The sequence below is a fragment of the Hemiscyllium ocellatum genome, chromosome 7 (genome assembly GCF_020745735.1).
Source record: "Hemiscyllium ocellatum isolate sHemOce1 chromosome 7, sHemOce1.pat.X.cur, whole genome shotgun sequence".
In the NCBI taxonomy this organism is placed as follows: domain Eukaryota; kingdom Metazoa; phylum Chordata; class Chondrichthyes; order Orectolobiformes; family Hemiscylliidae; genus Hemiscyllium; species Hemiscyllium ocellatum.
This window is the reverse complement of record NC_083407.1, coordinates 20,846,285-20,859,660: the sequence shown is the minus strand read 5'-3', so window position 1 is coordinate 20,859,660 and position 13,376 is coordinate 20,846,285. Positions and strand designations below refer to the sequence as shown.

The 13,376-nt window shown below is 41.8% G+C and overlaps 1 protein-coding gene across 1 annotated transcript; it reads left to right on the top strand.

Annotated features, from left to right (window-relative positions):
* Positions 1 to 1,849: 1,849 nt before the first annotated feature.
* On the top strand, positions 1,850 to 12,248 carry LOC132817325 (angiopoietin-related protein 7-like). Its single transcript, XM_060827735.1, has 4 exons — positions 1,850 to 1,949; positions 3,089 to 3,335; positions 6,728 to 6,921; positions 11,575 to 12,248. The coding sequence occupies exons 1-4, from the start codon at positions 1,850 to 1,852 to the stop codon at positions 12,246 to 12,248; spliced, it is 1,215 nt and encodes a 404-aa protein (XP_060683718.1).
* The last annotated feature ends 1,128 nt before the right edge of the window (positions 12,249 to 13,376 follow it).

Sequence of the window (13,376 nt, the reverse complement as noted above, 5' to 3'; positions counted from 1 at the left end):
ACCTGACCCGCACATCTTTGGACTGTGGGAGGAAACCGGAGCACCCGGAGGAAACCCACGCTGATACGGGGAGAACGTGCAAACTCCACACAGTCAGTCGCCTGAGTCGGGAATTGAACCCGGGTCTCCAGCGCTGTGAGGCAGCAGTGCTAACCACTGTGCCACCGTGCCGCCCACATTAGGAAGACTACAAAAACAAACAGAGGATAACAAAGAGAGAAATAAGGAAGAAGAAGATCAAATATGAAGGTAAATTAGCCAGTAATATTAGGAAAGATAGTAAAAGTTTCTTTCAATACATAAGAAACAAATGAGAGGCAAAAGTAGAGATTGGGCCACTCCAAACTGATGCAGGAAGGCTAGTGCTGGGAAATAAGGAAATAGCTGAAGAACTTAAGTACTTTGTGTCAGTCTTCACAGTGGAAGGCATGAGTCATAGCCCAACAATTAAGGAGAGTCAGGGAGCAGAGTTGACTATGGTAGCCATTACAAAAGAGAAAGTACTAGTAAAGCTAAAAGGTCTAAAAATTGATAAATCTCATGGCCCCGGTGGATGACACCCTACCATTCTGAGGGAGGTGGCTAAGGAAATAGTGGAGGCATTGGTTGTGATCTTTCAAAAATCACTGGAGTCAGGGGAAGTTCCAGATGATTGGAAAATTGCTGTTGTTACCCCCTTGTTCAAGAAAGGATCAAGACAAAAGATGTAAAATTATAGGCTGATTAGCCTAACCTTGGTTATGATTAAAATTCTAGAATCCATCATTAAGGATGAGATTTCTAAATTCTTGGAAGTGCAGGGTCGGATTAGAACAAGTCAGCATGGATTTAGTAAGGGGAGGTCATGCTTAACAAACCTATTAGAATTCTTTGAAGAAGTAACAAACAGATTAGACCAGAGAAACCCAGTGGATGTTATCTATCTAGACTTCCAGAAGGCCTTTGATAAGATACCTCATGGGAGGCTACTGAGTAGGTGAGGGTCCATGGTGTTTGAGGTGATTGATGATTGGCTATCTGACAGAAGGCAGAGAGTTGGGATGCAAGGTTCTTTTCTGGAATGACAGCTGGTGACAAATGGTGTCCCGCAGGGTTCAGTGTTGGGACTGCAGCTGTTCACTTTATATATTAATGATCTGGAGGAAGGGACTTGGGGAATTCTGGCGAAGTTTGTCAATGATATGAAGTTAGGCAGGCAGGCAAGTAGTACTGAGGAGGTGGGGAGGCTGCAGAAAGATTTAGACAGTTTAAGAGTGTGGTCCAGGAAATGGCTGATGAAATTCAATGTGAGCAAATGTGAGGTCTTGCACTTTGGAAAAAAGAATACAGGCATGGACTATTTTCTAAATAGTGAGAAAATTCATAAAGCCAAAGTACAAAGGGATCTGGGAGTGCTCCTCCAGGATTCTCTAAAGGTTGACTTGCAGGTTGAGTCTGTGATTAAGGAAGCAAATGTAATGTTGTTATTTATCTCAAGAGGGTTGGAATATAAAAGGAGTGATGTGCTTCTGAGACTTTATAATGCTCTGGTTAGGCCCTATTTAGACTACTGTGTTCAGTTTTGGGCCCCACACCTCAGGAAGGACATACAGTGGTGACCCCGGAATCCAAACACCCAATTATTCGAACAAGTCGGAATCCGAACAATTATTTTGAGAAAATTTTGCCCTAAAATCAGAACACATTTTCAAAATCCGAACACCACGTACCGTTCAGGTTGCACATTGTTTGATCAGTTCGTCCCCGGAAGTAGTCGTGAAAGCACCTCTCGTGTGTTCATCATTAGTTTTCTCGTGTTTTCACCTTGATTTGTGCTGATTTTTAAAATTATCACCTTTGTGCATTCACCATGGCACCCAAGAAGAGCAATGAAGCAAATAAGAGTAAGAGGAAGTCCGTGAGAACGACAATTGAGTTGAAGAAAGAACTTATCGTTAAGCGTGTGAGTGGTATGTGTGTGTCTGATCTTGCTGCCATGTTTGAGATGCCAAAATCGATGGTGTGTCTGATTCTGAAAAATAAAGAAGTGATAAAAGTATCTAATGTGGCAAAAGGTGTTACGACTCTGACCTCTAAGAGATCGAAGTTTATAGACGAGGTGGAAAAACTCCTCTTAGTGTGGATAAATGAAAAACGGTTGGTGATCCCATCTCTGAGGGCATAATTTAGGAGAAAGCCAGGCTCCTGTACACTGACCTTAAAAAAGACATGCCTGGAAGTAGTGCTGACAGTGATGAGTTTAAGGCTAGTAGAGGGTGGTTTGAAAACTTTAAGAAGAGAACTGGGATCCACAGTGTTGTTGTGCATGGAGAGGCTGCTAGTTCGAATGTGGATGCAGCGGCAAATTTTGTGAAGAAATTTAGTGAGTTTGTGAACACCGAGGGATGTGTGGCACAATAGGTGTTCAATTGTGATGTGATCTTCTGGAAAAAGATGCCAAGGAGGACCTATATAACTAATGAAGAGAAGTCTTTACTAGGCCATAAGCCAATGAAACACAGACTTACTCTCTTGCTGTGTGGTAATGCTAGTGGAGACTGCAGGATAAAGCCTTTGCTTGTGTAACACTCAGAGAATCCACGTATGTTCAAAAAGAACAATGTCATGAAGACCAAGCTTAATGTTATATGGAGGGCAAACATGAATGCATGGGTTACTAGGCAGTTCTTCACTGAGTGGATTCATGAGGAGTTTGCCCTTTCTGTGAAGGCTTATCTTGAGGAAAAGAATCTATCCCTGAAGGCTCTTCTTATGGTGGACAACGCTCCTGCTCATCCTCCAGGCTTGGAAGAAGATTTGGTGGGCGAATATAGCTTCATCAAGGTGAAGTTCTTGCCCCCCAACACCACTCCTCTCATCCAGCCCATGGACCAGCAAATTATCTCAAATTTCAAAAAACTGTACACCAAGGCTACGTTCCAGAGATGCTTTGAAGTGACAAACGAGACCGAACTGACCCTCAGAGAGTTTTGGAAAGATCATTATAATATCCTCCATTGCTTAAGAATCATAGACAAAGCATAGAGGGAAGTGTCTCTGAGGACAACAAACTCTGCCTGGAAGAAACTCTGGCCTGAATGTGTTGCAGGGAGAGACTTAGAAGGCTTCGAAGAACCACCTGTTGTGCCTGTTATTGTGTCTCTGGGCATGTCCATGGGCTTGGAGGTGGGTGAAGAGGATGTGGAGGAGTTAGTGGAGGATCACAAGAATGAACTCATCACAGAAGAACTTCAGCACCTCCACAAGACGCAGCAAGAAGAAGTGGCGGGGGAAATTTCTTCAGAGGAGGAAGAGGAACCTAGTGGTAACATTTTCAGTGCTGAAATTAAGGAACTGTGCTTCCTGTGGTCTTAAACACAGGCCATTGTTGAAAAGTGGCAGCCTAACAAGGCAGTGGTCAACGGGAGCATAAACATGTTCAATGACAATGTGATTGACCACTTCAGAAAAATTCAGAATAGTCGTCAACACCAGACAATTTTTGAAAGGTGGTTCTCTAAAGAAAGCCAGTCCAGTGAGCCCCAGCCCTCTACAAGTGGTCTTAGTGTTACGACAATGAAGAAACAAAGACAGCAAACAGCAGAAGCACAGTTACCTGATGTTATTATGGAAGGTAACTCACCTTCCAAGCAGTAAACCCTCTCCCTCCTTCCTCCTCTCCAGCTTCCACATGCATCATTAGCACTCCTCACTAAGATAAATGAAGTTATTTTCATGTTAGTACATTTATTTCTTGTTTTTATTATTATTACTTGATATTTAGGTCCTTTACTCATCTTATTTTACTTTAACTAAGAGTATTTGCAGTTAAAACTGTCTTGAAAATGTTTTTTTTTAAGTCCAGAAATGGATTAATTCACTTTCCGTTATTTCGTTTTGGAATCCAAACTTTTTGCAATCTGAACAGCCTCCTGGAATGAATTAAATTCGGATTCCGAGGCACCACTGTACTGGGACGGGAGCATGTCCAGCGGAGATTCACACAGATGATTCCTGGAATGGTAAGCTTAACATATGATGATTGGCTGAGGATCCTGGAATTGTATTCATTAGAGTTCAGAAGGTTGAGGGGAGATCTAATAGAAATTTACAAGATAACTCATGGCTTAGAAAGAGTGGGAATTTGTTTCCGTTAGGTAGGGAGATTAAGACCCATGGGCACAGCCTTAGAATTAGAGGGGATCAATTTAGAACGGAAATGAGGAGACGTTTCTTCAGCCAGAGAATGATGGGCCTGTGGAATTCATTGTCACAGAGCACAGTGGAGGCCGGGACGTTAAATGTCTTCAAGGCAGAGATTGATAAATTCATGAAGGGTTACGAGGAGAGTGCAAGTAAGTGGAGTTGATATGCCCAACAGCCATGATTAAATGGCAGAGTGGACCCGATGGGCCAAATGGCCTTACTTCCACTCCTATGTCTTATGGTCTTATGGTCTAAGAGCAAGCCTCACGGTGTGATTGGAATCACAAGGATCAGGGCAGGAAAGGGTCAATAGCTTTTCGTGCTGAACTATGATTGAGGTCGTGACTGCACAAGGGCAGGCTGCTGAGAGCTATAAAACAATTAGATACCAACAGCAACTCATTTCCAGCATCACCAATGAGATCAGTGGCCACTGATAGCATCGTGCCCACCATAAAATCATACGAAATCAGAGTGAGATTTTAGACTAGAGTGGTGCTGGAAAAACACAGCAGTTCAGGCAGCATCCAAGGAACAGGAAAATCGATGTTTTGGGCAAAAGCCCTTCATCAGGAATATTCCCGATGAAGGGCTTTTGCCCGAAATGTCGATTGTCCTACTCCTCGGATGCTGCCCGAACTGCTGTGCTTTTCCAGCACCACTATAGTCTAGAATCTGGTTTCCAGCATCTGCAGTCCTTGTTTTTACCAAAATCAGAGTGAGACTAAGGTGTTCAGCCTCTCAGGCCTGCTCCTCCATTCCATAAGATCATGGCTGATCTGATGTTCCTCATGGAGAAAGTGAGCACTGCAGATGCTGGAGATCAGAGTTGAAAATGTGTTGCTGGAAAAGCGCATCAGGTCAGGCAGCATCCAAGCAGCAGGAGAATCGATGTTTCGGGCACGAGCCATTCTTTAGGAGAGCATGATTCCTGAAGAAGGGCTCATGCCCGAAACATCGATTCTGCTGTTCCTTGGATGCTGCCTGACCTGCTGCGCTTTTCCAGCAACACATTTTCAGCTCTGATGTTCCTCATATCTACTTTCCTGTTCTTTCCCCACAATGCTTTAATCCTCGATTAAACAATAATCTATCTATCTCAGCCTTAAATGCACACAAGGACTCAGGCCCCACAGCTCTCTGTGGTAAGAAGTTCCAGAGACTCACAACCCCGTGTGTGAAGGAATTTCTCCTCATCTTAGTCATGGGCGGCACGGTGGCACAGTGGTTAGCACTGCTGCCACACAGCGCCAGAGACCCGGGTTCAGGCGACTGTGTGAAGTTTGCACGTTTTCCCCTCTGGGTGCTCTGGTTTCCTCCCACAGACCAAAGATGTGCAGGTCAGGTGAATTGGCCATGCTAAATTGCCTATAGTGTTAGGTAAGGGGTAAATGTAGGGGAAGGGTGGGTTGCGCTTCGGTGTGGACTTGTTGGGCCGAAGGGCCTGTTTCCACACTGTAAGTAATCTAATAAATGGGCACCCTTTTATTCTGAGATTATGCCTTCTGCTTCAACTCTCCCATGTTGGGAAACATCCCCTCATAAACCTGTCAAGACCCTTAAAAACTCAAATGGTTCAGAGAGAGCATCTCTCATTCTCCTAAATTCCATTGGGTAGATTCTCAACCTGTTTAGCTTTTGCTCATAAGGCAATCCCTCCGTAACAGGGGATCATCCCAGTGAACCTTCTCTGAACTGCCGCAGAGGCTGAGGATCACAGAGAGACAACGGACCAGTATGTGTGAGGACAGGAAAGGGGTTGGGGGGAAAGGGAAGTTGGAGACAACTCTTTTCCGATGCTGTGTCACTTGATCAGGAGAGTGCCCAATAGCGAGAGATCAATTCATCTCCACCAAATTACCCACATCCCACAAGGCACTTGACAAATTTGTTGCGTGGTTTTTTGAGGAGCTTGAAGATTCATATGACCTTCACTTAATCCCTGAGCCTCCACCAAATTGTGGTACGATTATGAGCATTACAGTGCAATACTAGAGCACTGACGGTAAGTGTTAATTGTTAACTCAAGTTTAGTGTAATCATGCAAGGATGGATCACATGAAAAAGTTCCTTTTTGAATTATGAAGCATCAAAGTTCATTGGCGGGAACTTTATTGGAGAAAATTATTTAATTAAAAACTAAAATTATCACACCTATGATACATTTAATTTTGCTTTGCAAACATATTTATTCATTTTTAGATAGTAGTTGTTTAGTAGCTTACCTGGAATGTGTATTTGTCTATCAATAAAAGACAAGATGAAATTGGATAGTCCCTACATGTTCCAGCTGTTAAGATGTTTACCACATGTTCCGTTCATGCTCAATGTAAACTTCGCTATCTATAAAACTATAGTTAATTTTTAATGGTTCATGGCTATTTGCATCCAGATCACCAGTATAAAAAGCAAACAGTAAACCCTATAATTTATTTCCTGTCTAACCTTCTCCCAGCAAAGGTCTCAGAAAGTGTGAAGAAATTTGTTGCAAGTTTAGAAGTTAAACTCATAAGATTAACTCTTGTGGTTCATCCTCTTGCAGGTTTTCCATCATGAATTTCAACACCCAGTTCATAACGTTCACTGTTATTCTGCTGTCTGCTCAAAGTTTTACTTTGGATGCTGCAAGCACACTGATCTACAAAAACCTGAAACTTAGAGTAGCTAATGGTGAGATGGTACGTTCACACCAAGTGAAAGACATCATAAATTTGAGAGATCTGCTTCTGAAAAAAGGTGAGCTGTTTTAATAATATTTCTTCTGAAAACTTTGGTGTGATTATAATAGATTTTTCCTCAATCTTTACTTTTACACTTTGATTTTTAAAAATGGGCTCAATAAGGAGCAGTGTTACAATTATGCCCTTGACATTGTATTCAAGCATTCCTCTGGCTTGTTATGGTGCAGCTTTCTATGTTCTGCCTTGATCAGATCAGAAAGGAACTGATTAATGCTCACCATGCATTTATCAGGATACGCTTCCCATCTTGAAATCTCTTTACAGTCTTTGTAGTTCAAATGTTGCTCGAGCATTTATGTTAATCATCATCATAGAATCCCTACAGTGTGGAAACAGGCCCTTCAGCCCAGCAAGTCCACACCAACCCTCTGGGAGGAAATCAGAGCACCCAGATGAAACCCATGCAGACATGGGGAGAATATGCAAACTCCCCACAGACAGGTGCCCAAGACTGGAATGGAACTTAGGTCCCTGAGGCTGTGAGGCAGCAATGCTAACCACTGAGCCACTGTGCCACCCTTGGTGACTTAATCCTTCCTTTAAATTTCTCTTTTCACTCGTCTCACTTTCTTCAGGTCAAGACTGTGGCCATGGGTACGCTCACAAGCCTCAGTATGGCCAGTCTCTTTGTGCAGTATCTGGAACATTTCTTGTTCAAGTCCTACTCCTGCTCCCAATCACAACTCTCTCCAGTACATCAATGACATCAAGGATACTGCTTCACTCTCTCACCCAGAACTGGAAAGTTTATTTATTCTGCTTCTGATCTCCTCTCACCTTCACCTGGTACACTTCGGACTCCTCCCTTCCTTGTTAACTGCTTCCATTGCTGCGGATAGGCTGGTCATCAATATCCACTTCAAACCCAATGACTCGCACAGTTACCTGGACTATACATCCTCACACCTGGCTTTCTGTAAAAATTCTATTCCATTCTCCCAGGTCCTCCATCTCTGTTGCAACTGCTTTGACAATGCCAGCTTTATATATCATATAAGTGTATTGGTTTTTAAGGAGATATCACAATTGAGAACAAACAGTATTTTCTTATAACTTTTATTTTAAAAAGATATTTAATTATATGATTTGAATGCCAATGTGAATGCATGAAAAATTGTTCAGAAGATACCAGTGTAATGCACTGGTAGTACTGACCAATAACGCAAGTTAGGATTTGGTCAACTACCTGGTGAGCATTGGGATTTCAAATCAAACCATCAGGAAGGATTTTGGTTTGCCCTGTCCACAGAATCATTTTTGAAATGACTTTTTCTTTCCAAATATAAATGTTAACATTTTTTTGGAGTAACCATATCGATTTTGAGATTATTAAACAGAGAAATTGAGAGAGAGAGATTGGATAGGCAGGGTAGGGAGCTTAGATTAAAGTGGTGCTGGAAAAGCACAACAGGTCAGGCAGCATCCGAGGAGCAGGAAAATCGACAATTCAGGCAAAAGCCCTTCATCAGGATTTCCAGCATCTGCAGTTCTCACTTTTGCCAGGGTAGGGAGTCCTTTTGTCAATTTTTGCATGAAGTTGTCACACTTAAATGTACAGGGAGAAGGTGAGGACTGCAGATGTTGGAGATCAGAGTTGAAAAATGTGATACTGGAAAAACACAGCAGGCCAGGCAGCATCCGAGGAGCAGGAGAATCGACGTTTCGGGCATAAGCCCTTCTTCAGTATTCCTTGGTGGGATAGTCTAGAACTGGGGAGACAGAGTTGAAAAATAGGAGTCTCCCATTAGTTCAGAGATGCGGAGAACATTTTTACCCTCAGTATCAGTTTGTGGAATTATTTTCCCCACAGGACAGTGAAGACTGGGATATTGTACTCAAGCCTGATTTAGATAGATCTTTGATTGACAGCAGGATTAATGGTTTTTTTTAGGAGGGGATGTCCAGGAAAGAGTAATTGTGTCCACAATCAAATTAGTCAAAGTTTGTCCAATGCCAGAGCAGATCAGGCTCAAGGTAATGATTGGATTACTGCTTCTATTTAGAGTCATAGAGATGTACAACAGACCCTTCAGACCAACTCATCGATGCCGACAAGATATCACAACCCACCCTTGTCCCACCTGCAAACACCCGATCCACTTCCCTTCAAACCTTTCCTATTCATATACCCATCCAGATGCCTTTTAAATGTTGCAGTTGTCATAGCCTCCATCACCTTTTCTGGCAGCCCATTCCACACACATACCACCCTCTGCATGAAAAGGTTACCCCTTAGGTCTCTTTTATATCTTTCCCTCTCACCCTAAACCTATGCCCTCTAGTTCTGGACTCCTCCACCCCAGGGAAAATACCTTGTTGATTTACCCTATCCATGCCCCTCATGATTTTATAAACCTCTATAAGGTCACCCCTCAGCCTCTGACACTCCAAGGAAAATAGCCCTAGCCTATTAAACCTCTCCCTATAGCTCAAATCCTCCAACCATGGCAAGATTCTTGTAAAGCTTTTCTGAACCCTTTCAGTTTCACCACATCCTTCCAAAAGGAAGGAAACCAGAATTGCATGCAATATTCCAAAAGTGGCCATGAGATCTAACCTCGTTAATCAGTCTCCATGGGGGACCTTGTCGAACGCCTTACTGAAGTCCATATAGATCACGTTAACCACTCTGCCCTCATCAATCCTCTTTGTTACTTCTTTAAAAAACTCAACCAAGTTTGTGAGAATGATTTCCCATGCACAAAGCCATGTTGACAATCCCCAATCAGTTCTTGCCTTTCCAAATACATATACATCCCTCGGAATTCACTCCAACAACTTATCCACCACTGATGTCAGGCTCACCGGTCTATAGTTCCCTGGTTTGTCCTTACCACCTTTCTTAAACAGTGGCACCATGTTAGCCAATCCCCAGTCTTCTGGCACCTCACCCGTGACTATTGATGATATGACTATCGCAGCAAGAGGCCCAGCAATTACTTCCCTATCTTCCCAGTGTTCTAGGGTACACCTGATCAGGTCCTGGAGATTTATCCACTTCTATGCATTTCAAGACATCCATGACTTCCTCCTCTGTAATGTGCACATTTTTCAAGATGTCACCATCTATTTCCCTACATTCTATATCTTCCATTTCTTGTGGTCTTGTGAAATTTCTTCTAGTCCTCAACTATTACACACGTAAGAAATTAAGGGCATAGTGCACACATTTTTCACTTTTTTTTGTTTGCGGGACAAAGGAATCACTTACAAGGCCAACGTTTGTTGCCCATTCCTTATTGCCCTTGAATTGAGTGGCTTCATAGCCCACTTCAGAGGACAGTTAAGAAGTAACAATTTGCTGGGGATCTGGAATAATATATAAGCCAGACCAGGTAACAATGGTAAATTTCTCTCCCTAAAGGATTTTAGTGAAATAGAGATTTTTTTACATGAGAATTCTTCATAGTTTCACAGTTATCATCCTGAGCTGAGCTTTCAATTCCAGATGGATTAGTTGAGTTCAAGTTCCACTATCTACTTTGGTATTAGCCTGGGCCTCTGATTAGAAAGTCATTGTCTCTCTCAAATGGTGGGCATAGTGTACTAAGGTTAGACATGAAGATGTTTCCATGTATGTAGTGACATTTTATATATTACACATTTCAGTCTCATAGTGAAAAGTATATCAAGGCAAAAAGGAAAAGCTGAAGGACTATAAGCAACAAGAGATCAACAAACAAATCATCCTCAGTAGTTCATGGTTGATTGATCTAATTGGATGTTACCTAGACTCTTATCATTTCTATATCCATCATGACCCAATGTATTTCACATTTATTAAGTTACAGTTGAGGTATGGTCTCCTGGTTTTGTAGGTAAAATGCAAGTTTATTGGTACACATCAGCAAAATCAAATAATTGCTCAAAAGACAGTAGTAATTTCTGAAGAAGGGTCACCCAAACGTTAACTCTACTTTCTCTTCATAGATGCGGCCTGACCTGCTGAGTTTCTCCAGTAAATTCTGTTTCTGTTTAAGACAAATTACTCGTTTTGTTGATTGAGAGATAACAGTGGGAATGGTATCAACGGATTGTTAAGTGTTTTCTTAGTTGAAATTCATCTTTGATTCAGCTGCTTCAAAAAAAGAGCAGTTCCCCAATCAGTATTAATCATTCAGCCTAGCTGATGGTTTGGAGTTTAGACCCATATCTTAGAAGAGGGGCATAATCTCAAATGAGCCAAGTTGATCAACTCCAGCTGGCCCCAGCTAATGTCTGGGTCTTGTGTCAAGGTCTTCAGGCCCTAACAGGATTGGTCAGTTTATACCACACAGAGTTCTATTTTGATAGCAAAGTAACCATTGTGATTCATTACTGGTATAATGCTTCTGTCCTTATGAAATCAATCAAATCTAATTTATCCTGAACAAATCTGTGAGTAACTACTGAATGAAATGAAAAGCAACACATTCTTCCAAAGTAAAACACTGTACAATAGATAATACAATAGTTCTATAAATAGCATGCTTGATAGAAATAGACTTTTAGAAATTATATTGCTTACATTGGATTGCATGTTTATTCATAATGTAGTGCGATCTTCTTAAATAACTATCAAATAAATTTAAGACACAAGGTATAATTAATCATACAAGTGTGGACATGGAAAAGCACTGCAAAATAAATTAAATTCTTATTGTCATAGCAAAATACTCAAGAGATTGCAATGAGCTTCTTCACCGAGGTTTCACTGATGATGGCCTCTACGTGATCCAGCCAGAACCACTAGACAAAACACCACCCATTGTGATCAACTGTAACATGAGTTATGACTGCAATGGTGGATGGACGGTGCTGCATCGGAACACCAGGCAGAGCGAGATGACATGGAATGAAACATGGACTGCGTACAAGTACGGGTTCGGCAATATTCAGGGTGACCACTACATTGGCAATCAGTATATGTACTACCTAACCAGCCAGAAATGGTACAAAGCAAGAATAGTAATGGATGAGGAGGAAAATGGTTGGACTCAACAGAGCTATGCTGAGTATGATATTTTCCGGCTGGGTGATGAGAGCACACACTATAGAATGCAACTTGGTGCATACAGGGGTGGTGCTGGAGATGCTTTGGCAACCTTTGAAAATATGGTTGATAATTTGCCATTTAGCTCAAGGGATAATGACACTGATGGTGATGCAGCTAACTGTGCTTCCAAGTTTGGTGGTGGGTGGTGGTTTGATACTTGCCCAAAAGAAAAGAGCCCCTATGCCATGTTGACCCAAAAAGAGAACATTCACTGGAAACCTTTCTGCCAAAACTGCAGGCATGTCGTTCTCATGGTCAAACCTGTCAGTATGTATTGCCGCACTTAAGAAATGACACAGTAGATTTGATACTGTTTTATTACAAAATGCAAATGGTTCTTTCTGAAATCAGTTACTGGAACAATATAATCCAGATTGTTGGTGTAGGAAATTTTGGTGTAGTTGAAAAATAAAATTCATTAAAGCACCCACGTATGTTTTGGTTCCTGGACATTATTTTAGCAAGCAAAGCAAAACATGCTGTGTTGGTATCTTACTCTTTATAGACTCAGGCTAACAGGTCCATTTTTAATTTTCTTCATTGGTGGAAAACTGATGACTACCTTTTCCTCACTATGGAAAGGAATAAACTTACACAATGGCCTAGCAATGTTGCAGCAAATCTGCTAGCAATTGTCAAATAAAATGAAAGAAAACTGATTTTCCAATTTAACCCACAAGATAATGGAGAATATAAAAGTTCTATAGATAGCACCAAGTGATGAATCTGGTACTACTGCTTTCCACACTTGTTCAAATTACTGAGTAATGCTGCTTAACGTCTTATCCTGAGACCATGAATGCAAATGCAAGCTCACTTCATATAACACTTTGCAGAGTTAGGCACAGCAAGAATGCTCCTTCCAGGACAAACAGCAATTGGCTAACATTGACTTCCTCTCACCCTACCAGGATCTATGCATGCCTCCATTCGCATTGCAGCCACTCTAAATCAGTGTTGACGACACTGGGGAATTTTCTTAGCACCTATTCTGTAAATCCTCACTTAAAGTTCCTTGACAATCACAACTGTTCAGTGATATATTAAAACTGTGGGTGGGCGGTGGTTAGCTCAATTGACTGGACAGCTAGTATGTGAAGCACAGTAATGCCAGCAACCCAGGCCACGTCTCAGAACGGTGAAGGTCTCCTCTTCTCAACTCGCCCCCCCACCTCCACCACCTGATGTATGGTAATTCTCAGGTTAAACTCACCACCTGTCATCTCTCTCTCTCCCTCTCTCAAACAAGAGAGCAGCCTCTGGGACTATGGCAATTATAGTTCTGTAGGTCCTTCCCCGTTAGGAATAATAGAAACAGGACACCCTCCAAACAGAAGCATTTTACATTATCAAGTGAAATATTTTTATAAAAGTTTTAAAATATTAAAGAAAAATGTAATTTGCTGCTTATAGTA